General features: G+C 39.2%; 1 protein-coding gene across 13 annotated transcripts in view; it reads right to left on the minus strand.

The window, feature by feature from the left end:
• Positions 1-3,497: 3,497 nt before the first annotated feature.
• Positions 3,498-27,985, minus strand: part of LOC126457957 (transmembrane protein 94) — a 504,907-nt gene continuing 480,419 nt past the window's right edge. For 10 of the 13 annotated variants that reach the window (XM_050094697.1, XM_050094693.1, XM_050094699.1 and 7 more), the window contains 3 exons: positions 16,322-16,415; positions 11,916-12,083; positions 3,498-5,186 (listed from right to left, as the gene is read on the minus strand). In XM_050094697.1, coding sequence (XP_049950654.1) covers positions 5,114-5,186; positions 11,916-12,083; positions 16,322-16,415 — 335 coding nt within the window. In that variant the 3' untranslated portion in view covers positions 3,498-5,113. Of the gene's footprint in view, positions 5,187-11,915; positions 12,084-16,321; positions 16,416-27,985 lie in introns of those variants that run through there. The other 3 variants (XM_050094704.1, XM_050094702.1, XM_050094703.1) reach the window with 2 other exon arrangements.

Consider the following 27,985-nt stretch of genomic DNA (forward strand, 5'->3'; position numbering starts at 1 on the left):
TATGTATTCCACTTCAATCTGTTCCATGAACATTCATCTCTCCATAGCTTACTTAGCAACTCCCATTGTCTTAATGGTCTTCAAATTCTAAGATCAAAGTTTATTTCAGATTCTTTTTCTATTAAGGATACATACTTCTCGCAAATGCAACTTTCTCTCTCTCTCTCTCTCTCTCTCTCTCTCTCACACACACACACACACACACACACACACACACACACACACACTTCAGTTGCCAGAGACTGCAGTCATGTGCATGTGAGTTGCATTTGCATGAGTGTGTGTGTGTGTGTGTGTGTGTGTGTGTGTGTGTGTGTGTGTGTGTCTGTCATCTGTTATTGACGAAGGCCATACTGGCCGAAAGCTAATTTGTGACAGTCTTTTCGTTGTGCCTATCTGCAACTCAGCATCTCTGCTATGTGGAGAGTAGCAAATATGGCGACCAGCAAGGTGAGTGCAGGCTTTCTCGGTGAATTTCATATATGAAGTCTTCACGGGTTGTCAGCCGAGTAGTGTCGTCGTCTCGTAGCTCCGAGACGACGACGCTACTCAGCTGACAACCCATGAAGACTTCATATATGGTGAGTAGCAAATTTCCTTTTCATAATATTGTTACAGTCCATACTAAATTTTCCACTGTTTGAAAAGCAGGTTTATCATGTTCCAGTTTTATTTGGCCAGAAGGCACTGACTCCTATGCATGTATGAGTTCATTTTTAATGGTCATTCACGAGTGATATATCTTACAGTAGTTAACATATCATAGATATAATCAGTAAACTAATACCATCCACATAATTTATTTGCCAGTTTTTTGGGTGGTAGTGGGGTATACTGTCTTTACTCCGTATGTAATGTAGTCAACTAAACAAGACTCACACTTTGTGTCTTGTGTGGAGCATCTATTAAAGTTGATCTAATAACACTCTCCTAATGTGCTGCAAAATTACACCATCTTGTGGCAGGATTGACATGACTTATATCAGATCTATTATTTGAGAAGAATAGCTGATGTGTCTACGTGAAGTCTCACCTGCATTTCATTCCTGCCCATTTATAACAAAACCACATAGACTCATCACAAAAACAAGATACACATTTGACAGTTCATAATGTGTTTCCAGGAAGGACTTTACCCAGTAAAAGAGTGTGGAATTCATATGTTGTCCCCAATGCTTGTTGATTAATTCAGTACTATGACTCAGCCTTGTGAAATGCTTATCAATAGTGAGCCAACAGAATGATTAAAACTGTGCACCAGACCAGTTCTTAATTTTGAAACTTTCACCCAGCTAACTTAGCCACCTGTGTTTTAATCTGACAAGGATTTTCTCCTGCAGTTGCTAATTCCACACAAGGCCTTACACAATATTGTAGGAATAGTTCTTTCAGGAGTAGAACTAATGCGTGTTACATATGCTTCAGCTGCGTGGGGTGCCTTGCATGGAGTAACACACTGCATCAGAAAAATCACTCATTAAAGTGAAAAATCACTCATTAAAAGCTGAATATCTGGGATGGAATCCTGAGAGGGGGCAGGCCAAAAAACAGTGAAGAAGGAAGGAAGATTTATTTGAGGATAAGAGAAAATGAGCCACAGGTGGATAAAAAAAATTAAGCAGAAGTATATGAAAGAATTATGGAGATATTAAATCTGCAAGAGGGGAAGGGAGTGAAAGATTAGGAACAGTGAGGGAAAAGGAGAATGTAGAGGGACTGGTTGGTGCACAGAAAATAAGTTTGGTAAAAACAATTGTGGACTGACAACAAGCACTACAGAAGATTCATGTTAGTGGTGTATTACTAAATTTATGATGTCTGATGTAGGAGAATGATTTCAACATGTGTGGTTCAGAGAAGTTTATTACAGAAGGAGTATACAGATAGCCTCCTACCAAGACAGCAGAATCCAAAACAAGTCTACGGTTTTTTCAAGGATAGTTTATTGCAGGAATATATCAAACACGTCAATTTCAAACTGAATAACATATTTCATCATCATTATATTTATAAAATTCAAACCATGTATAGGCTTACGTCACCAATTTCCATTTCAGTTCTCATAACATTGCTTTTAATACTTTTTATTAGGGGTCACAAGAACCTGGAAGAGACTAAAATATTAAATTTATGATTTTGAAAGAAGAAGACCAAAACACTTGAAATGGCAAAAAACTTACGTTAGTGATTTGATGTTTGAGATACTGATTGCAAATTGAAGAAAGATATGTTAATATAGAAGTCTGGTTAAGCTGCTGTTCATTCTGGTCATCATCTTCTAACATGCAGATCCATTTAATTTTTATTGTCATTCTGCATCTATTTCGTAGGATGATTCAAAAGCTTGAGACAGTGACTGTGATTCATGCGTTAAAGAAAATATTGTTCTTTAATGATCACTTGTGTATAATTGATTGTAGCAGTAATTCGGTCTTGCAGTGCATGTTGCCCGTCTTGATCAACAATCACCCCTTCAAACTTATTTTCTGTTTCTACAGATCTTGTCAGGTTGATAAGAGATTTCGAACAACATTCTTTTTGCAGAACTAATGAGCTGCAGCCATGTGGAATTTGAGGTTATGTTACTTTACATGTAATCAGAGAAACAAAAAGAAAGTTTAAGTCTCCCACACCATTTTTATTAAAAAGTTTTTTATGGTGCTGAGCCATAGTCACACAGTATTTTTTCAATGAATAATCCACCATTTGGCTGTGTAGTACCGTATTTTTCTTCTATACTATCTAGATTTTGGCTTTTATGTCATTACCGAACACAATGCTTAGAGTTCTTAGACCATTTATACAGCATATCTGGTAACACTGTATTTGATAATGGCACGAAAGCCAAAATCTGGATATTACAGAAGAAAAATACAGTAATATACAATCAAATGGCAGTTTATTCTAAAAAAAAGACAATTTTTATTCATCCTCCAAATCTAAGTGTATAAAAATTAAGACAACTGACAAGACGCTTTCTCCCATCATATTTCACACATACATTTGGCCTAATATGGCCCTGTCATAACAAAACTTCCAGGAAAATTATATTATACATCACAGAAAAATATCAGGAGAAAGTGTACTTGTTGAGTTTAGCATAACCTCATTAGGCAAATATAAAAGTTTCAGTTTCAGAGTTCAGAATATATTTTGCACATTGTTGTGTGTCTTGGATTTTATACTCCCCCCCCCCCCCCCCCCCCGGTCTATCTGTTTGTCTGTCTGCCTGAAAAACCCAATAATAAAATATTAATAAGCTACCTTGAACGAAATGTGCAAAATTTAATTAAAGTAGCTTTTCCAGCTAGAATGGAAAATCCAGGATGGAATAAAATAAATATATGAAGACAGATAAGTGCTCAACAAATAAACACTATGTCATTTAACCAGTGCATATTATCTACAAATCAATAATAAAATAATGTCACAGAAAAAAAGAATCATTTTCCGTATCTGTTTGTTACAAACATGGAATAATCAATGAGCAGAAAATGTTCATGTTTATTGATGTATTTCATTATAAACGTCATTTCCAAAACCACAACATTCTCACCAGTTACAAGAGTTGTCTTACTGCATATAACAATTTAAAAAAACTTACTGTAGCATCAATTTTAGTTTGCGTTTGAATTTATTACACATGTAAGACCAGTATGAAACACACATATAAAATTATCATCATTGGTGCAACATACATATTACTAAGACAAAGTCTTGTCATATCAGATAAAATATAATTATTGTATTCTTTTAATCAAGCTGTGTTTGAACTTACTAAATGCTGTGGTAACATGTTGTTTTGTAACAATATAGCAGAGCAACCTCATCATATAAGTCAGTATAAGTAAACATTGAATGAATTGAGCTATCTGCATGTATTTTTTACTCAGTGACTTGGGTAAGGATGCACAAATGGTCAATAACAAAGTAATGTAGTTTGATAGCACCACATGTTTTTTCCAATGTATTCTTTGATTGATGACATTGCTTTAAAAGGTAAATTAAGTCTCATGAAAGCAGCAAGGGCACTGTTCCTATAAACTCCAATCATATATACAATTAACAATTGATTTTTCTTCATTCTAAATTTTCCCATGTCCATTGTTGCACTAAACTATCTTTCCACCTACACAGTGCATTTTGTGTATGGGAAAAAGGGAAGAGGGGGGTGCTGTCTGTGCAAATAAACAGCTGACAGAAAAGATCTACATTGTGTTGAGAAATTCTGTCTTCCACGAAATTGGGCACAAAAATAATACAGTGGAAGTTTTGTGAGTTTCACTTCAGATTAATCATGAATATGAATCTTTGAAAATACATACATGACAGTCATGGATGAAGCAACTCAAGAACAGCAAGACAAATGGGAGAAACAATCTACAGATTAAATAAAAGGAATGGAATGCCAGAGAGATTTGAAGGATAGTAATAATGAGATAGGCAGAAAACGATCTTGACAGAAAGATCCAGAGAGTAACAAAACTCTGTATGCGACAGTGATTTTCCACTGGCTGACATAGTTCTTGCACCAGGTACACATGGGATCCACAAGCATTGGGGAAAAAAACATTCACTGCCTCATCCAGAAACTGGTTTTCAATGTTAATGATTACTCTAACACATTTGTCATAAAACACATGACAGACATGAGAAATAGTGAACACTAACCATCCCATCTCCATACGAAATTTCTTGAAAACTCCTAACCTTTTCATTTTCACACATTATTTTTTGCTATTAGTTTGATATTTCTGAATTTCATGATCTTGTTTAACTGCCCCAAGTTTTGTGTTTAGGAGCCCCTATCACAGTGTGAAGTATTATTCTTTACTCGTATTCTTTGCATATTCAACAAACAATGCCTCTTTGTTTTGTACTGGCAACAGTTTCTATTGTATTCTTTGTCAGTCTACCCGAAAGTCTGCTCACTAAAGTTTGTAACCTCTCCTTACATTCCTTATTCGTCCAGCTTTTAGTACAGTTATCCTTCATTCACTTCAATTATTCCAATGTAAATCTGTTCCTTCACTTTGACGTGTGAGGAAGCAAGATACAACTCTGCAATAACATAATACAAGTGTAAAAGGCAATAGCTATACTTTATGTATGTCTAGAATGGTGAATTCATTCCTAATTTTGTACCAAATTCAAGTCTTGCCCGTTTCTGATATCGAACATTGACCCTGAAAGAAAAAAAAAAGAAAATTGAGTGTTACAATTTTATACGAAAAATTAATTCTCCACAAAATAAAAATAATCTTAAAAGTGTGGCAACATGTGTTGTTAACAACACAGATTATTTTCTGTGTCCAGATTAATTCTAATGTAAATTTCATCTTGTGATAAACATCACTACAAAAAGGTGGCTCTTTAAGAAGGAAAGCTCTATATTTATTGTACACAGTAATTTGAGTCAGGAACAGCGTGAAAATCTTCCGCAGTTATTTTTGTGATGATACTACTGGCTCTGTGTGTTTACTGTTCCTAATTTAGTTAAATATGGTAGGGTAAATTCTGTCAGAAAATAAATAATTTACTAGTACAGGTGATAACTCACTGAACAGTAGAAGCACTGAGTCATCAACAGGCAACAAAAAAGAATGTAAACTTCAATAGCTTTTGGGACAAAGTCTTTTTTCTCCATTATTTCCTTTAGTAAAGCTAAGTAGTAGGTGGTTCCCCCAGTTCCTCACAAGTTAAACAAAATAATGACATAACTATATACTTCATCTATGTCTAAGGTGTTACAATTGAATATGATTTGCATGAGGGGAAAATGTAAAACAATGACATATGTGATCAACATAATAATTGGCAACCAATGCTGTACAATTGCAATGAAGACATGGGATGTTCAATTGACTCTTTTATTAGAACATGTTACGTGTTTTGGGATTACACCCACCTTCAGACATCACAAACTTCAACTCCTTCCTAACCACCCAGGCACACACCATTGACAACTCAAAGAAAGTGTCCAATAACATATGACTATAACTGCGACACAAGCAGTCTTGAGCGTATGTGCTCTGCTTCAAGACTGCTTGTGTCGTAGTTATAGTCACATCTTATTGGACACTTTCTTTGAGTTGTCACGGGTGTACGCCTGGTTGGTTAGGAAGGAGTTGAAGTTTGTGATGTCTGAAGATGGGTGTAATCCCAAAAGGCATAACATGTTCTAATAAAAGAGTCAATTGACCATCTCATGACTTTATTGTGATTGTACAGCATTGATTGCCAACTATTAACATAAAAATGATCACAGGCCTGAGACTGGATTTTATGTCCTGTATATCATATGTGATCATACAATGTGGGCTTCCATGGCTGTGACTAAGTGTGTGTGTGAGTTGCACTTGCATGAAGAGAGAGAGAGCAAGTGAGAGAGAGAGAGAGAGAGAGAGAGAGAGAGAGAGAGAGACAGTGTTTTGTCTTCTTAAAATCAAAGCCTTTTGGCCGAAAGCTCAAATGTATAGCAGTCTTTTTGTTGAGCCTCCCTGAGACTCAACATCTCCCCTATAGCATTGTCATTATTCAATTCTGGATTTTCCACTGTTTGATTTTAATGCACAAAAATGTGCACGATACGTATGGTTTGGTTATTGTTTGACTTTACGCAGAGTGACTGGAAATGATGGACTCAATTCTGTACTTCAGTGTTTTACAAAATATACATGGTATATTATGGATATAAGTTGCATTTAATTATGCTGACATGAAAGTTTATAGATGTTCACTGTGAACTCCCACCCCTGCTTCTCCCTCTCACAGCTACAAAGTTAACATACAGATAGTAGAAGAATTCATCCCACAGTCAATGAAGAAAGTGTTTTGTAACTGAGTTCACTGCAGCTGTGATACAGTGTTCTGGTTCATACAGTGCTACTACTTCATTTGTGGGACATTGCCTTAACAAAGGCTCTTTCAGGTCAGATGGAAGGGTTTCATGCTCAAATGAGAGCTGTAGTGTAGCTATGGCCATGGTCAACTGACCTGGACAGGCCTTGTTGCAGAAATCAAATAAAAATGTATCCCTCAAAGCATGGCAAGGAGGGGGCAGGGTTGCGGGAAAGGGAGGGGGGGTCTCTTTAGATGAGGTGTAGGCAGGCTGCATAAAAACATAAACCCTGTTGAGTGCAAATCATAATCCAACTAACCCAGAGTACTGTGAGGGTTCTCTCCTCCTTGGTACGATCTTCTTTCTCATTTCAGAGGGACCCCGCCTTCTACTAGACATCTCCTGTGAAATGACTACTATTATCTAGTAACAGGTGCTGGTAGGTTCACACACAAGGATTTAAATTCTGATCAACAAAATTACTTCAAAGGTCCATAACAAGAACAGAGTCTCATGGTGCTCCTGAGTCAAATCCAATTCTGTGTTTTCTACAGGTCTCTATAGGTACCAAGTCCCATGATCATAGAACTTTGTCATGGATGGAGCTCCATTGCACACCACAGTGTTCTTTAGATTCCGAGCCCTGCCTGCTCTGACGTCACGAGCAGCCATTTGGTGCCCCCAGACTATCTCCAGCATAAATTACCACACCAACCCAAACAGTATTTAATTTACTTTTACCTATCACTATTATTACTTAAACCTATTCTTTTGCAGTCCAGTTCTCACCCTTATATATGGTTCTGTAAACACACACACACACACACACACACACACACACACTCACAATCTCAAATCAGCAGCAAGGGTGCATCTCACCAACTCCCATTGACAACCATGTGCATCTGCACTCTTACAGGGCAAATTATGACTCAAATGTTTGAAGGGGTGACAACCTGCATTGGTAAAACCCAAAAAGTTGAGAAAATGCAATGAAAAGAAGGTAAATGTATTAGTGGAAGCAGACATGACCAAGGAAGAAGAAAAATAAATTCTGAAACCAGGTATTTATATAGAAACATGGCTTGTATGATCTTTGTTTTACCAGGGTACCTTAAAAGTAGTTCCAAATTAAAGAATCAAATTGAAGCCTGGGGTCATGTCCCTCCAAGATAAACTAGACTGGGACTACAATCCTACAAAAGTGAAAGGCAATCTTATTTTATTGGAATCTAAGGAAAGACATGATCTGGGTACAGGATTCACTGTAAACGGCCACAATAAACACTTACTGATTGGTTTTCACAGGTTATTTTTCAATTATAGTATAACTAACCTTTCCCCTGTGGCTTTGCCTGTATGGTTCTCCAACATATATATTGAATTCACTCCTTTCTCCTCCTTTCTGTTTCCACCTCCTACCCCCTCAGTCTGGCCACTTCATTCTCATCTGTCTATCTCCCTCCCACCCACCATCTCTCTCTTCATTTTCTCCTCCCCCTCTCTTTGTCCATTTCCTTCATCCTCCCTCTTTCTCTGACCATATCTCCCTCCCTCTCTCTCTTTCCATCTGGGAAATCGTTTCTTGCCAAACATATAGGCTGCCCTGCAAAACAGTTCTCCCTCTTCCTTTATCAACTGCTCACCACCCCTCTATACCTTACACCTGCCTCATACATCTCCCCCACCTCCCTTGTCTGACCACTTCTTCCTCCCCCTCACCCTGTCCATACCCTCCTCTATCATCTCAACCTGCAATACAGTTCAATAAAGCAGGCTGATAATATTCCCTCGATATTCCTGTCATGCTGGGCAGGCTACACACCAGTGGCTTGAAAATCAGTTATTTGTCCCTGACATACAGGCTGCCATCCAAAACAGGTTGACAAAGCAGGCTGATATTATTCAAACATGACATATCTGTCATAGAGGGCAGCCTACATGTCTGCGCCTGGGAAATCGTTTCTTGCCCAACATATAGGCTGCCCTGCAAAACAGTTTATCTGGCAGGCCAATACTGTTTTCTGCAGTGCTGCCTGTAAGTGGGGGAGGGAAGGGGGAGCTGGAAAATACACTTCTTTGCCTGGATCTCTGCTTCTATTGGTGCTAGGAGGTTATAAATCCCACAGTGCTGGTACTTGTGAGGGCTGCTGTTTTGTGCTAAACTTGTTGAAATCCCGCCCGGGGTTTGGAAGAAGATCCCATACATACACATATACACTTTGCTTTAAATATTAATGCTCATGTGCCAGGAGAGGAATCTAAGGTGGCTGAAAACGTTCTCGTCAATGAACTTTTTGGAAGAACGTATGATGACTGCCCAAATTATGATATCAAAATAACAACTGTACATCTCAATTCCCAAGTGCCAATAAAAAAAAGAAGAAAAAGAAAGAAAAAAGAAATCAGTTCGACATTCTGATTACACAAGAAACATACAACCAGTACTCATACAATTAATTTAATTTTATTTGTAATATTCCAAAACATGATTGCTGGATCCACACTGTTCCCAAACAAAAATATCCACATGGAAACATGAAAATCAAGCTGAATGGGATCAGCATTAATAGATGCTAGACTCAAATGCAAGAAATCTCAGGGGCCCACAAAGACTTGGATCATTACCTGATATGGAGAAGAGTAAGTGCAAGGATATCTAAATCATAAAAATGAACTAGAACAAATTTTCAAAAATACAATGCAGCTGTCCTAGAAACAATTCAACCAATATACAGTATCTAATAGAGGCCTCAGGGAGCATACTGCATTAACATAATTGTTGTTTTGATATATGGCATTCAATTTCTAAGTGACTGACATCAACTGAAGACCTGTAGGAAATGGTTTGGATAACAATTAATATCACAGCAAATTAATGCTGAGAATGGAAAGTAGATTCAGAAGACATCTATGGTTTGAGGTTGAGTGCAAGACAGCAACTTAATAACAGAGATACTGAAGAAACTGAACTGGTAGATTCCTTAAGATGGATATAAATTATCATGAGGAAGTCTACTAACAAAGGTCCAAGAACATATACTACAGCTCACACAGGGATCGTGAGGATAAGATCAGAATAACTACAACAGGCACAGAGGCATTGAAACAATCATTGCTCCCACACTCCACAAGTGAATAGAACAGGAAAAACCTCAAACTGGTACAATGGGATGTACCCTCTGCTGTGTACTTTACGGTGGTTTGAAGAGTACACAGGTAGACGTAAATGCAGATGAATTAAAAGAATAAGGCATACAAAACTACATATAAAGAAACTGTACGAGAAGATTAAAGTAAGAATATGAAAAGAAGAGGAGAGATGAAAAGCATATGAACTGGGAGAGGGAGAGAGGGGAGAGGGGGCTGATATATGATTGTTGAATAAATGGAGTTACAGAGCAACTGCAACGAAATAAAAAAAAATAGTTCTTTAACAAAGTAATAAATGATGCACACAAGCCATTTAGCTCTAAAAGCGGTCTAACCAATGGTGAAACTATAAAAGTAGTAAGGGAGGGGAAATGAATTTTCCAATGATGACTCAAGCTATTTACTCAATAAAGCTAGCACAAGAAGTCCCTAGGAATGGAGAACAACAAAAATGTTAAAAGGAAGAAAAATCGTCTTCTCCACAGTTGGAGAAGTGCCAAGTGCCCTGAAATGACTAAAAAACACCAGGCAGCTGCAACAGAGAAAATCTCTGCAAAATTGCTAGAGCAAGAGTGTGATAAATTGGAACAGACCCATGTAAAAAAAAATATGACATCAATATGTAAACATGAGGAAATGCAGCAACAATGTAAGGAAGGAATGATATACACTCTGTACAGGAAAGGAGTGTGTACAAATTATCAAGACGTAGACATTTATACTTGGGATGTATGGTTTTTTAAAATATTGTCCTCTTTGACTGCCTCCTCATCTCCTTGAGGGAGGGAGGGAATCAACTATAACTCAGATATCACACCTTCAGGCCTTCAGTCTTGGTTTATGGTTCTGGAAACACAGCCATTTGAAACTAAATCCACATTTTTAATCAATGTGTATGTTCTTGACATCAACAGTGAATATTATAAACAAGCAACTTACAATAACAGATATGAGGAGTGTTCAAATAAGTACTGCAACTCATTTTTTTCCTCGGGTGATTTCAGTTGAAAGAATGTTGAATTTGTAGTTGGATGTCATGGAACATTTCCTCTTCAGCCCCGATAATTTCATGAAGTTGCAATATGTGGTGGTACTATTATGTAACGTCCAAAATGACGTCATAACAAAAATGGATTCCTAGCAGAGAGCTGTCATTGAGATTGAGGTTCTTTCTGTGGCATACCAGAGCATAGCAGATATTCATAACCATTTGCAGAATTCTCTGGCGGTGAGCAAAACCAAGATGAATCATTAGGTGAGGTGTCTGTCATCATCACAACAAGGCCACACAAACCTGTGTGATCTCCAGCCTGTTGGCCGGACACAAACGGCTGTCAGTCCTACAATGTTGGAACATCCAGATATTCTCAAAATGCTAACAAACTTCTTTTCTTCATGTCAATGCAAGGCCTCACACAAGTCTGCACACCTGAGAGGAACTCACAAAATTTCACTTGATTATTCTTCCTCATCCATCCTAGGGCCTGGATCCTGAGCCTTCTAACTTCCATCTCTTGGGCCGAATGAAATATGCACTCCACAGGAAGCAATATGTGGATGATGGGAAGGTTATTGATGCAGCAAGATATTGGCTCTGATACTAAGCAGTAGAGTGGTACCATGCAGGCATACAGGCCCTCTCAGTTATCTGGCATAAGGTCATCACAGCGTACAGAGATTACATTGAAAAATATGGTTTTGCAGTCAAAAGAATGGGGAATAATGTGATGTACTAGGATCCTGAATAAAACAAACTTGTTTTCAGAAAAAAATGTGTTGCATTACTTATTGAGCGTTATTTGTGTATTAGTAAGGGTATGCATTTCAACAGTATGAAATAAATGGAACATCATAACAGAACATGTTTCATATATACAAATGAAAACATATTTCTACGAAAAATAATGTCATATATACTTACTTAATTTCTTCCCTTTTGATAAGTTCATTCACTGAAACTATTACAAAAGGAGAAATAATGCCAATAATGATGGCATTGTATGGCACTTGAATATCGGTCAAAATGGTGTCCGGATTTGACCACAACACAAAGAAACTTATACCAAAGAAAGACATCTGCAGCAGCAACCTACAACAGGAAATAGTAATACTGTACGACAAGAAAAACTAGTTCTGTACATCAATGGCCTCTTCTTGCTCAATACCAAAATGAAAGAAAAGTGGCATTTACACATGAAAGACAGTACAGATATAGATGCAGTGATTTTGCTAAATGGGGGAAAACTGCAGGAAGAAATCTCTGTGAGGATAAGGAGCAGAAATGATCATATGTACATATGGCCAGTGATGAATTCTGAGGGAGGTGCACACACTTGAAGTTGGAAATATAAGGTGTTGAACACTGTAGAATATGACACTGATATTGGGACCAGGCAGGTGGCTCACTGGCATGAGGAAACCAAATGACTGTGTGGAATGTTCTTGATGACAACTGCCACTATCCATAACACTTACAATGCTTATTAACTATGGACTTAACTTTGCAGTGAAGGTTCTGTCACTGTTTTGTGGCATAGGCCATCCTGCTCGCAGACGAGGCTACCTTTATGATGGGCACTATTGTCAACCTTTACAAGAAGCACCTGTGGAGTATGGAGAATTCCCATAGGGTGTTGGCAGTGAACCATCAGCACTGGTTCAGCCTCAATGTGCGAGGGATTGTTAGCAACTTCCTCTTGAGTATGGTGCTAAAACACTAGTACAGACAGAACATGCCCACCTCTTAGTGTTTCTTGTGTGATCTTTCAATCACTGAAACCTACGCTGCCAAAGATCTTTTATATCCACCTTCCAGTGGAAGTACCTTCTTAAGAATGCATTTCTTGCCACGTGCCGCATTTCTTGCCACATGTCCATATGACATTTTTTGCTTCGAATCCTCTCAGCAATCATTTCCTGCAGTTTGTCCCCATTTAGCAAAATCAATATATGACAAACATTGTACTTTCGATAAATTTTGGGTTCTGAATATGAGAGTCAGGAAAAAAGTTTAAACTACTGATTTTGTGAGTTTTCAGTAGGCTTTTGGAAGAAGGAAAAAGACAGAATGAGAAATGGTTATTAAATATTACTGTTACTACAGTCCTTTACCTAGAAAAGAAGGAATCAAATGGCAAGATTTTTTCCTTCAATAACAGATTTAAAGAATTTACTGTTCACACTGTTCAGTAATTTGGTGAAAGTTTTCAGTTTTCATACTTTGAAGGACAAAAGTAGCACTGATCTTCACAATGGGACTGAAGTGTGGAAAGGGACTGAAGTGTGGAAAGGGACTGAAGTGTGGAAACTGCAGGATTTAGGTCCTAGAAATATCACAGTGATGGATATTTTCAGGAAGAAGAGTTTCTCTGGAACATACTGAAGGAATAGAGTCATGTGCAGTTAAGGAAGCTGTTGCTTCTTTCTTTACCAAAACTACTCTATTAAATGAAAAACATTATCTATTATGTCAAGATAAACAGAGATGTCCACCAGTGTTTATGAGATGAAGGTGAAGAAAGAGTAACAGTGAATGAATTCACACAAAACTACTGTTCTATTTTGTAATCACCAATTCTGATGTCTACATTTATCACTAATCTCATTTCTGCTACTCGTTACTTTTATCTTTCTTAAGTTTACTCTCAATCCATGTTCTGTAGTCATTAGTCTTCATCCCAGTCAACAAGTCCTGTAATTATTCATCACTTTCACTCAGGATAGCAGTGCCATGAGCAAATCTTATCATCAATATCGTTTCACACTGAATTTCAATTGCACTCTTGAACCTTTCTTGTGTTTCAGTCACTGCTTCTTCAATGCACAGAATGATTCCTGATTTTTCCTGACATTTTTGGATTTCCATCTTTCAACAATTAATTTCACAGTTACTTTCTTCGTACCTATGACTGTCTGTCCAAATTTTGTAATTACCCTTTTTAGTGAAGTCAGTCCCCCCCCGGCTGAACTGTCTACTGTGGTATTTAATATCACAATTAGGCAATGTAGCATCACATCATTCTGCAGTGTAGCGGAGCCCACTTCTCTGCACACTGTTTCTTCCATACAAGTCTCTCAAACTTTGGCCAACTCTTCATCATTATATCTTCTTCCGGTTATGCTTTACAAATCCAATACCTGATTTCTGAATCTCTGTCTGATCACAATGTAATAGAGCTGGAATCTTTCCGTATTTCCAGACCTTTTCCAAGTATTCCAAGTATAAATCCTCTCTTGTGATTCTGGAACAGTGTATTTGTATTAATAGCTCAAATTTATTCTAGAACTCAAGTCCTACTCTCTCATTCCTACTACCATTCCCACTTTCTGCCATAACTCTTTGTTCTATTCCTTTCCCTACAATGATGTTCCCATTACTCACAATTATTAGACTATCATGTCCTTTTACTCCTTTTACATACCATCATATACTTTCTCTATTTCTTTACATTCTGCTTATGAGATCAGTATGTATATATATGAACTACTTTTGTTGATATTAATCTGCTGTCGATTCTAATGAGAACAACCTTATCACTGAAGTGTTTGCAATGACTCAGTTTCTGCCAAACTTTTTTTCGTTACACATGCTACTCCTGTTATGCCATTTCATGCTGCTGTTGATATTACCCAATATACACCTGACCAGAAATCCTTATCTTTTTTTCCATTTTACTTCACTGTCCCCCACTAGATCTAGACCTAGCCTTTGCATTTTCCTTTTCAGATCTTCTAACTTCCCTATCATGTTCAGTTTTCTGACATTCCATATTTCGACTTATAGTAGATTACCCTCTCATTGGTTATTCAGTCTTTTTCCCATGATTACCTTATCCTTGGCAGTCCCTCCTGGAGATACAAATGGTGGAGTAATATGGAACATTTTGCCAATGGAGAGCAGCATGATACATTTTCAATTACAGGCCACTTATCCTGCGCATATGCAAAGGATTTCTTTAGAAATCGGTTTCTTTTGCCTTCTGCAAGCTCATATTATTGATCACTGCTGATTCATATGCCTTTTAGGGGCAATTTCCCACCCCAAGAACAATAATGTGTCTTGAAACTCCACCCACTCCTCTACCCTCTTTAAAAGGGGTGACTTCTTATACTGACAGTCTTCAGCTGACATTGCTGGTTACTCGTATTCAAAATTTAAGCAGGGGCTGGCTTCCAACCGAGCACCCTGTATGTTTTGATTAAAAATCAAAGTCACTACTCCTAGACCATGGGTCCACACTGAAATACATATTGCACATGCTTGATGAAATACATACTGCATACGCTTGATAACAGCTACAAAACTGAAATTACATAGTAATGAACAAAATAAAATAAAAGGTAGTTTAATCCGAACAATAACACTCAGTTCAGTAATTTTATATCATTCAAGGATTCGAGTATATCAGAAGCACATGAGGTGAGTTTATCAACAGGATCTCATCTGGGCATGCGGTGTCAGTCTTCTCACATGGATATTGCTCACATGGGACGACGTGAAGCTTGATACAATTGATATCATCTCTCAGTAGTGAATGGTACAGGTGTCTACTGCACAATAATGTGCATCAGTTTGTTCATCTACAGTACCCAAAGGTGACCTCTACCATCAGCAGGTAATCTCTACCATCACCAAGACAATGAAGCACCTCATCATTTCCAAATTGAATCATAACGGATTTGATGAACACTCAATATACGAACCCAAACCCCAACCCCAATCCTCTCCTTCCTAAGGTCACCTGATTTCAACTTATTTAATAATATGGCACGTAATCAAATAATGAGATAAGTGCAACTTGGAATGAGCTATTACCATAGTCAAGAGTTTTTGGTAAATTTTGAGGGTACCTGGATTACGATGGCTAGTTAATACTTTTGAGATTCTTGTGGGGTTCACACTACAATATGTCATCACCATTAGGGTGAAAGGAGGTGCTACACACCACTAGAGAGGAGTCTCTAATTTAATTAGTCATGAGTGTACTGCAATGTGGACCCAATGTCTAGGAGTAGCATCTTTGTCTCGTAATCAAAACATCCTGGGTTTTAAACCAGCCACTACTTAAATTTGCAATAATAGTAATAATAATAATAATAATAATAATATGCAGCTGGTAAGTGGGTAAGTGTGTAGGGTGGGCAGTGGGGTGGGGTGGGAGGGCTGGGGGGAGTTTGGTTGGAGACTGCTTAATTCTGCATGTTCCTTTTTTTGAGAGGCTTCATCTGCCTCTACATAAGCTGAGCATTTAAAATCTTTATTTTCAGAGATTGAATATTAGTGCTGACCATTGCATTAAGTTATTTACAATAAAAATTAATACTCACGTGATCATTGTAGCCGCCAACCACACAATGTTACTGTGTGGACTTTTCACCCACAAAGAATACTCTCTGTGTACAAAGCAAGCAGATATCGTAACTGGAAAAGAATTTTGTGAATTTCATCAATTATTAGAGAATTTGAAAAAAAGTGAGACATAAAACTACAATTGTATACAAATGTAATCTGTGCTTTTAAAATTATGATCAGTCTTCTATACATCAACAATAAAGCAAATACGTTTAACAAACCATATAACACTTACAGATCTGAAACTCTTAGACAAGTCAGTGAGTCTTCTACAAAGAATGCTTGAATAATTTTGCAATACAACCCATTTATTTTACTCTTTCAAAATTTGTAAGCCCTCAGATTTCCTCATTGTCGTTGATTAATGGTGTCTTCTGTTTGTTCAACTGAGTTGTTGCTTCCATTAAAGTGGAATAATATGAACATGGAACACCTGAGGACATCCATTGCTACAGAAACTCTTGGGGGTGGTAGGATTTTGGGCACTTGTCCTTGTGGTCCTACATGCCCATACTAAAATGCACTAAAGTAATGTGCGCATACTTGAAAGCTGTGGGCATTAGCAATGTGTTGTCACGCATGAGTGTGTGCCATGAAAGAGCAATACTGTAAACTTCAGATGGAGTCCACCATGGGCGAGTGCACATTTAACCCATGCTGCTCCACACTTGTGCTCAGTTATCATGTTATTACTGCTTGCATACATTTGCCTTACCTTATTCTGTTCAGTGTGTGTTATGGTGATTGGTGTACATGCTACAGTTTAATAAAGTTGTACTAACGTTCTTGGTGATGTTGTGTGTCCAAGTTACAATACAAGTGACAATGAGTGTGGGATTGTTCTCCACATGGTTTTCAGTCCTTGATTGGTCCTCTGTGCATCTACCATGTCTGACAGTGCAACTGATGAGCTCTGATGTCAGCTGGTTGATCAGCTAGGGATTCTTACTGCGGCACTGCAGCATCTCAGTCAACAGCAGGAGGCTTTCACCACAGCGCAACACAATCAAACCAAGGTAAGGCAAACACCTGCCTCTGTTCTGACCAGTTCGGGTCCATCTCAATCTACGTTGCCTGCCGTGTCACCCCTTGCACCTTCTGTTTTGCTTGTCACTACTCAGGTCATTCATCACCCACTGTTTCTGGCTTATAATGAGTCTGTCAAAGAATGGGAAGCCTATAAAAACAGTTGTGGCACAATTTCCATGTGTTTGGATTGACTGGTACTACCTTATGCTGTGTTTTCTTTTTGTCTTGGTTATCGCCTCACAGGTATCAACTCCTTTGCCAAATGGCCCCCATGCAGGATACATTTTCATTCTCTTTTGATGACGTGTGTGACCTTCTTTCGAAATACTACTGTATACAGACACATGTCATTGTCGCTCATGTTGAGTTCTATTGTTGTTGCAAGAAACCGGAACATTCCTATAAGACTTTGGCAGCTGAGCTTCACGGTTAAGCTGTCGTAATCACTTTTGTCACTGATGTACATACAGAATCATATGCTGACCAAATGGTTCAGGATGCAATCATTTGGTTGGCTCATGACTGTGATGTTTGTGAGTGGGTCCTTCAATGTAAATACCCCTCCCTCTCCAACGTTCTCACTACTGCACAATCTCTTCAGGTTTCGAGGGCTGTGGGCACTCAAATTGAATCCCAGTGTGAGGTTGCAGAGGTTCAATCCACTTCACTTCACTTCCCCCCCCCCCCCCCCCCCCCCCCCCCCCGCCCTCCCACTCAGTTTGTCGGAAGGTTCACAGGGGGACGATATGGTGACAGTGATCCACACACGGGCAAAACATCATGGCAACTGGCCCAACTCACTGTCTAACTGTGATAGTCACAGCTACAGCAGCAGCATAGTGAGCCCAGCAATGAGCAACAATGTAAGCACTCTATGCTTCCCTCTTGTCGTCACGTTGTCATTCATGATAGGCTGGACAGTCCTAAGTGACGGGCCATTTGCTGCCAGTGCAACAAAATGGGTAACATTGCTCCTCCTGGTAATGCAAAATTTCAACAGCCTATTGCAGATGCTGACATGGGTATCAGTTGTGTATCGCAATTACTGTTGCACCTAACAGGCTTTTAACTGATGTCAAGGTTTATCAGAAGGTTCGGCACATGCAAGTCCATAATGGTGTTGCCATGTCATTACTTGCATATGTACATGGACTTCGGCTCTCCCCTTTAGCACCAGTGTCACGTACATTAGTTATCTACAATAAACCTGCTGGTGAACAGTGCACGCACCTAAAATTTGTTTGATTTGGATGCCTTTAACCTTTTCAGGTTTACTGTTCCCAATTAAGTTAATCTTGTCTCCGATCAAGGGCCTTATACACAATTTGACTCTTTATGCTCTGAATTTTCCATCCTGTTTCATGTGGGTTTGGGTTGTGCCAATAATTTAAAAGCCCACATCACTATGAAACTTTTGGCCAGACTCTGTTTCTTACGGGCTCGCCCAGTGTTGATTGCGCTCCATGATCAAGTCAAGGTGGAGCTCAACTGGCTCACGGCCAGCGGGGTCATCCATATGATCACATCCAGTGAATGGGCTACTCCTTAGTCATAGTCAAGAAGCCATTGGGATGATTACGCCTTTGCAGCGATTTCAAAGTTTCTGTCAATGCACAGTCTATCACTGACACATATCCCTTGCCGCACCCTGACAAACTTTTTGCTAAGCTTACTGGTAGTCAGTATTTTTCCAAGATTGACCCCTCTGATGCATATTTGCAGCTTTGTGTTGATTCTGACTCTCAATGGCTCTTGGTCTTTAACACATATTTTGGCTTGTACCAATACTTGTGGTTACCATTTGGCGTGGCCAGCACCCTGGAAATTTTCAATGGTTTCTCGAACACCTCATGAAGTCTGTGCCTGGCTGCGCAAACTATCTTGATGATATTGTGGTCTCTGGCTCCTCCACTGCTGAACATCTCAACAACTTACATACACTCTTTTCATGTTACAGGCTGCCGGGTTAAAATACAATTTAGAAAAGTGCCACTTCTATCACCCATCTATTGTTTCTCTTGGGTTTGTCAGAATGTCACTGCATTGTGGCTCTTACGTGTCCTATGTTGGTCAAGGAACTCCAGGTTTTTTTTTTTTGTTTTTTTTTTTTAGGTAAGATAGCTTATTATCATCAGTTTTTTCTGTGGGTGGTGTTAGTTACACAACCATTACATGCCTTGTTGCATATGGGTACATCTTTCCACTGGTTGCAGGGATGTGAAACTGCGTTTTCCAAACTGAAGTCTATGTTAGAATCTGCACCTTGCCTCATAAGCTACCAACCAGGTCAACATTTAGTGTTAGCAACAGAAGTGCCCCATCATGGGCTGAGGGCTCTGTTAACTCGTAAATATTCTGATGGCTCCGAGCGGCCTATTGTACATGTGTTGAAGATACTTAATTCAACTCAGACTAGATATTCACAAATGTAGAAAGAAGCCTTAAAGAATTTCATGTTTTGATGTATGGTGTAAAATTCCATCTCATCATGGATCACAAGTCGTTAGTTTCACTGTTTAGCTCCTCCGCTTCATTGCCAGACAAAGCAGCACATCGCCTTCAATGTTGTGCACTGTTCCTCTCTTGGTACAACTACAAGATTCACTTGTGTCCCATGGGTAAACATGCAAATGCTGATGTGCTCTCCCGTCTTCTGGCCGTCGGACCCAGTTTTTGATCGGGAGGAATTTCCACGTTGATGAACGTGCTCAACAAACTGTCAATGGTTTTAAAGTCACTAGTGCTTGGGTCACGGAGGCTAGTGCCACTGATCAGATTTTACAGAAAGTGATACATTATGTACAACATGGCTGATCTGAGGTGCCTCGATCACGGGCATCCAACCCCTCTGTGACTACTATGTGTTTCAGCATCATTTCTCTGTCACTAGTGGTGTTCTGCTTCTTGATATGGACTATTCAGCTCCTCACATAGAGGTTCCCTTGGCTCTCCATTCAGAGATCTTGCAATTGCTGCTAACTAATCACTGGGGGTGTCACACATGAAGGCATTAGCCCACCGTGATTTTTTTGAGCTTGGTTTGGACGGCGACATCACTCATTTCATTATGGCATGTTCTCAATGTGCGTCACAGCAAGCTTGCTTCGCAAGCAGTGTTGCCTCTGTGGCTGCAACCTTCGCATGACTGGGGCTATCTCCATATTGATGTTACAAGCCAGTTTCTTAATGCACACTGGCTAATAGTAATTGATGCATTCTCACAGTTTCTATACGTTGTTCAAAGCCCGTCAACTTTGACCTCTGCCACCATGGTCCTCATTGAAAAATTTTTCCATCAAAGGACGGGTGACACTGGTCTCTGACAATGACCCTCAGTTTGTGTCACAGGCATTTGCATCCCACTGCAACGCCCACAGGATTCAGCACATATTCACCCTGCCCTTCCAGCCACCCTGCCTTTCCACCCACAGTCCAATGGTGAGGCTTAAAGGTTAGTAAGAACATTCAAAATGCAAATGAAAAAGTATGTGACTTATGTGACTTTGTCCCTGTCCAATGTCGCCTTGGATCAGTTTCTGTCTTTCTATCAGTTCACACCGTTCGGCAACAACAGCCCTGCCAAACTGCTCCGTGGGCGTCAACCTCAGGCACTCCCGGGCAGAGATGCTAACCCATGCAGCTGTCATGCCGTTTCTGGCCATCTCGGCAAACCAATTTTCGCGCAAAATGAATTCCTGCTGTCATATCCCAATGCTGTGACCATCTCTCTGTGACACCCATACGGAGAAGTGCCTCTGTGCATGGCAGTATGACCAGTTGTTCCTGCGCATGGATAACTGGACAACCCGGCCAGTACACAGATAATACCACACCAGTCGGTGTTGCTTGACTGATCACCTGATGTGTCTGGGTCCCTGCCACGACATACTAGGGGGCTCCATCACTGGTGGATGAACCTGGTACAGCTTCTCCAATACTGCTAGCTGTAGCAATTCAGCCGCCATCCACACCAGAGCCATCTCCCCCACCTCAGCTGCCAACTGCAGGGCGACCACCACCACCAGGCCCTCGAGCTAGAACTCGCGCCAATTTCATCCGTTCTACCATATGAGTTGATGTGAGAAGGCAGGCTGCAATGCTGCCCATGGCCCAAGTACTTCCAACTGTGCACTCCTCTGTCTGCACGTCATCTCAGTCAGAGCCTCACGGGGGGAGAAACTGCGGCCATCTCTTGAATCCAAGCTGTTCCCCAAGGGAAGAGGAATGAAGAAATGTGTGCATACTTGAAATCTGTGCACATTAGCAGTGTGTTGTCATTCACAAGAGTGCGCCATGAAAGAGCAACACTGTTAACTTGTTACAGAGCCTGCTACGGGCAAATGCCTATTTAAACCCTGCCGCATTGCGCGCACACTCAGTTATTGTGTTATTACTGCTTGCATACATTTGCCTTATCTCATTGTGTTCATGTATGTTATGGTAATTGACATACATGCCACAGTCTAATAAAGTTGTACTAACATTATTGGTTGTGTTGTGTGTCGAAGTTACAACATACACGAAGGTAACGGTGGTTAAAATGCTGAAAATCTCCACTAAAGGAAAACATATATCTAAAATCCATTCAGCAGAGTCTTAACTTTCGAAAACATAGAAAAATCATATGGACGAATGTTACAGCTATGGGGAGAGCACTCATTTACTATGGATCACATTGCAGCTAAACTGTAGTAATAACTTTTGACCAGTTTGAAACTTTGTCACAGTGAAAAAATAAACTTTCAGGGCTTCAATATACATGGATTGTTTTTCAGTACTTCCTTACAAAAAAATAGTAATTGTTTTAAGTGCTACTTCCCAATATATTTTTAAAGATTCAAGCACTATATGTTTCAACATTTTTTCATAGGTAAGAAAACAATGATGATGATTTTTGAAGTGTGACAATTGCACTTCATTTATTTCCTGACTTAGTTGGAACTTTGTAGCAATAAAGCCATTTTTTATCACCTGTAATAGTGCTATGCTATGGGGATTTGTACCAGTATGGTGAAGTACTTCCATAAATCATGAGAAATTAAGTGCAATCGGCTCTTAGGTTGAGAGAGGTACCTAACAGAAACAAGGCTATGTAGGTGTAAGATGACTCAGATTCTTCTGTCTGGTGGTATGGTACACACCGGTATAGTCCACGTAGAATGGGTGGCCAGTAGATGCACAGATGGCAGGACACAAGTGGGGAGAGCATTAGTGGTGGAGGTTATGGACAGGTGTTGTACGGGAAATGCGAAGTGTTGGAGGGGAAGTGCCATTCTAAACTGAAGCTTACGCTCACGTGTTTTGTAAATATTAAAGGGGGAAAGGGGGGGGGGGGCTCCACACCCACACTTGCATGGTGACCATACAAAAAGATGTACTGTCACCTCTGATTTTGTAGTGTCTAAAAAGAATTCAGTACAAAATGTAGCGATTTATTTTTACCCGGCTTGTTAACCATTTGTAACTTTCAGACAAGTGCCATGAGCGGCAAATTTTGAGAAAAACCTACTCATTTCTCTGGTTGCCATGTTGAAATTAGCTTTTTTCTTTTGCCAAAACACTGCAGGATTTACACATTCTCACATCACTAACCTGTTACGCAGATACAATTACGAGACAGTTCTGAAACAGTGGTTTATTAAGTTTACTATGTGAGAAACTGAGGTAAAGTAAGGTCAGTAGTCAATAGTTTATGAAAAAGCACGTTCTCGGTACAAAAAAATGTGTAACTTCTTTACTTATGTTCTTCCAAAAGCCTTAGCATTTCTTCTTTCACCAGCTATTGATGGCCCTTAAAAATTACATTCTTTCATCGAAAAATTCTGTAGTTACAGGAATCACATGACAGATAATGAAGTTTTCCATAATAATCATATGGTAAAATAATCTCCTCTTTGGGAGCTATCATTTGCCAAAATCTCATTTTGATATCTGAAATCATTTATGAAATATGAGGAAAGTTGCAGATATTTCACACTAGCTTTATCACTGGTGTGGTAAAACTGCGAATGCGTTTGCTACATCAGATCAGTTCTCTTGAGATTGGTGGCAGATTGATAAGTCTGCCCAAGTCCAAAGAAAAATTCAATATGTTAGCTAAATTTCACCTGCAACAGCATATTACGCATTATACACCAAACTCAAAATCATAGAGACCTCTATTTTTCATTGCACACTTTTCTGAATTTCATGCTGTGTCTTACTTCCACATAAATACCATAATAACTATGATCATTAATGAAACAATGGGAATATCACCACGAACGTGACATATAAAGCTATAAGTGAAGCAAAACTGAAATTTTTTTACCGAATAATTTCTGTGGACGTGGATAAATTGAAAGAACCAGAGGTTGTAGAGAATTTCAGAGAGAACGTTAGGGAATGATTGACAAGAACGGAGGAAAGAAATACAGTAGAAGAAGAATGGGTAGCTTTGAGAGATGAAGTAGTGAAGACAGCGTAGGATCAAGTAAGTAAAAAGACAAGGGCTAGCAGAAACACGTGGGTAACAGAAGAGATATTGAATTTAATTGATGAAAGGAGAAACTATAAAAATGCAGTAAATGAAGCAGACAAAAATGAATACAAAAGTCTCAAAAATGACATCGACAAGAAGTGCAAAATGGCTAAGCAGGAATGGCTAGCGGACAAATACAGATGCATATATCACTAAGGGTAAGATAGATACAGCCTACAGAAAAATTAGAGAGACCTTTGGTGAAAAGGGAACTACCTGTATGAATATCAAGAGCTGATTTGGAAAACCTGTTTTGAGCAAAGATAGAAATCAGAAAGGTGGAAAGAGTATATAGAGGGTCTATACAAAGGCGATGCAATTGAGGGCAATATTATTGAAATGGAAGAGGATGTAGATGAAGATGAAATGGGAAATATGATTCTGCGTGAAGAATTTGACGGAGCACTGAAAGATCTAAATCAAAACCAGGCCCTGTGAGTAGACAACATTCCATTAGAACTACTGATAGTTTTGGGAGAGGCAGCACTGACAAAACCACCATCTGATGAGTAAGAAGCATGAGACAGAGGAAATACCCTCAAACTTCAAGAAGAATATAATAATAGCAATCCCAAAGAAAGCAAGTGCTGACAGGTGCAAAAATTACTGAACTATCAGTTTAATATATCACGGCTGCAAAATACTAACACAAATTCTATACAGACGAATGGAAGAACTGGTAGAAGCCAGCCTTGGGGAAGATCAGTTTGGATCCTGTCGAAATGTTGGAACACATGAGGCAATACTGACCCTGCAACTTATCTTAGATGATAGGTTAAGGACAGGCAAACCTCCATTTCTAGCATTTGTAGACTTAGAGAAAGCTTTTGACAATGTTGACTGGAATAATCTCTTTCAAATTATGAAGGTGGCAGGGGTCAAATACAGGGAGCAAAAGGCTATTTACAATTTATAAAGGACCCAGTTGGCAATTATAAGAGTCGAGGAGCATGAAAGGGAAGCAGTGGTTGAGAAGGGAGTGAGACAGGGTTGTAGCCTATACCCAATGTTATTCAATAAGTATATATTGAGCAAGCAGTGAAGAAAAATTCGGAGTAGGAATTAAAATCCAGGGAGAAGAAATAAAAACTTTGAGGTTCGCCGATGACATTGTAATTAGACAGCGAAGGACCTGGAAGAGCAATTGAACAGAATGGACAGTGTCTTGAAAGGCAGATATAAGATGAACAACAACAAAAGCAAAACAAGGATAATGCAATGTAGTCGCATTAAATCAGGTGAAGCTGAGGGAATTAGATTGGGAAATGAGGCACTTAAAGTAGTAGAAGAGTTTCACTATTTGGGGAGCAAAATAACTGATGATGGCCGAAGTAGAGAGGATATAAAATGTAGACTGGCAATGGCAAGGAAAGTGTTTCTGAAGAAGAGAAATTTGTTAACACCGAGTATAGATTTAAGTGTCAGGAAGTTGTTTCTGAAAGTATTTGAATGGAGTGTAGCCATGTATGGAAGTGAAATATGGATGATAAATAGTTTAGACAAGAAGAGAATAGAAGCTTTCGAAATGTGGTGCTACAGAAGAATGCTGAAGATTAGATGGGTAGATCATGTAACTAATGAGGAGGTACTGAATAGAACTGGGGAGAAGAGAAATCTGTGGCACAACTTGATTAGAACAAGGGTTTGGTTCGTAGGATACATTCTGAGGCATCGAGGGATCACCAATTTAGTATTGGAGGGAAGTGTGGAGGGTAAAAATCGAAGAGGGAGACCAAGGGATGAATACACTAAGCAGGCCAAGCAGATTCAGAAGGATGTAGGTTGCAGTAGTTACTCACAGATGAAGAACCTTGCACAGGATAGGGTAGCATGGAGAGCTGCATCAAACCAGTCTTTGGACTGAAGACCATAATAACAACAATTTCTGTAAAATCATTTGAGAAAGATTACAGGGTGCATGCCTCAATTCTATCATAGCTGATCGGCCAAAAGGTGGAAAAAATTTGCCAGCATCCCCTTACGAACAAACAAATGAACTCGCCCAGCACTTTGGATGAAAACTCTTCACTGCGCATCAGCCACCATATCCTGCGCAGGCTATTTTCTGTCACTACATTCAGTGGAATTGTGGTTTATTCTTTTCATGACATAATTTCCAGTCCATCTCGTCATTTGCCTGAAGCGATTTAGGGAAATCACGGAAAACCTAAATCAGGATGGCTGCAGATGGGATTGAACCGTCGTCCTCCCGAATTTATTCTAGCGGCAAAGAGAATAGCATACAGCTGCGGGCTAGCTGTGCTGAATGGCGAATGTCAGAGAGCTCCTTTGTTTGAACGAGTGTTTAATTTGTCCATTGTTGAGCTTCACTAACAGACAGAAGTCTTTGTTGGGCTTATACGCAGCTCATCTTCATCATTTTTGCAATCTGTGAATATTTTTAGTTAATGTAAATGCTTTGGACTTCGCTAAGTTTTGGACAATGACTGGAACTTGGAAACAAATAAAGTTGGAGACAAAAACAGAGGTTTTCAAAGATATTGATAATGAAATGAAACAAGTAGATGTGGCATGGAAGTATGGACTTGCACAATCAACAGCAACATTTCTTAAAAAACGAAATGAAATTGAAGAAAGTTTTGTAGGTGACAAATTTAACCCTTCAAGAAAAAGAATGAAGATGGTTGCTGTTGATGATGTGGACAGTGCTACAAATGGTTCAAATGGCTCTGAGCACTATGGGTCTTAACTTCTGAGGTCATCAGTTCCCTAGAACTTAGAACTACTTAAACCTAACTAACCTAAGGACATCACACACATCCATGCCCGAGGCAGGATTTGAACCTGGGACCATAGCAGTCGCGCAGTTCCAGACTGTACAGTGCTACACTGCGGTGGTTTAATGAGATGTGTCCGCAGGATGTACCAATTAACAGTCTGTTGATATGTCAAAAAGCCCTAGATTTCGCTAAGTTGCTTGGTGATTCTAATTTTAAGGCAAGTAATGGATGGTTGCAAAGATTTAAGGACAGGCATGGGATCATTTTTAAAGTGATTTCAGGAGAAGAAAAATCAGCATCTTTAATCGATGCAGAATTTTGGAAGAAAAACACCATGTGTAAAATGTTAGAAAAATACAGTCCTAAAATCTTGTACAACGCAGATGAGATAGAATTGTTTTGTCAACTGATGCCAGAGAAGATGGTGGCTTTTAGAGAAGCAAAGTGTAAAGGAGGAAAGCAGTCTAAAGTATGCTTAACTGTTATTCACTGCAGCAACGCGTCAGGGACACACAAATTGACACCACTGGTGATTGGCTGATCAGCAAACCCACAGTGCTTCAAAAATGTAAGAAGCTTACCAGGTAAGAGGGTGCGTACATTTTATTTTACCTTCCTTTAATTTATGAGTTAATTCAGTACAGTAAAGCTTCAGCTGTAATGTTTTACTACAGTAGTATCGTAAATGTGATTTCTTTTATTGCACTCATTTACAAGGCAAACTGAAAAGCATGTATGACGTCTCCTCGTTTTATTGAGTGACTGCCTTCGCTTGATAAAGAAATGTCAATGAAGAATAAGAAAATTGCATTGCTGGTGGGTAATCGTTGTGTGTGTAACAACATGCCAGCATTGAAGAACGTTAACTATGCTATTTCCCCCCCTGAACTGTACTTTGATTCTTCAGCCACTAGATATGGGGATAATTAAGAATTTTACAACAAAATACCATTCACGTTTAGTTTAACACGTGATCACAAACACTGAAAGAAAGATGAGCAGTCCCTATAGTTTCAATGTGAAGCAGGCTTGTGACATGACTGTTAGTTCCTGGAACAGTGTACAGCCGAATGTGATTCTGACATTCTGGAAAAATGCAAGAATTTCCTAAAGTGAAGATGTTGCTGAGAATGTTGTGGTGGATGAAATAATGCAGGATGATATTCAAAGTGATATGCAGATTTATTCAGCAGTTACTGTAAAATCACAGATGCTTCAGTATTTGAATACTTGTCAATGGATGATGAGGTGTTGGTGTTTGAAGCATATACCGACGAATCTATCATCGAGGAGTTAATTGTTGATGAGTCTGATGATGACAGTGATGTGGCAAATGCGAATTCCTCTCC

This window comes from Schistocerca serialis, chromosome 2 (genome assembly GCF_023864345.2).
Source record: "Schistocerca serialis cubense isolate TAMUIC-IGC-003099 chromosome 2, iqSchSeri2.2, whole genome shotgun sequence".
Taxonomy (NCBI): domain Eukaryota; kingdom Metazoa; phylum Arthropoda; class Insecta; order Orthoptera; family Acrididae; genus Schistocerca; species Schistocerca serialis.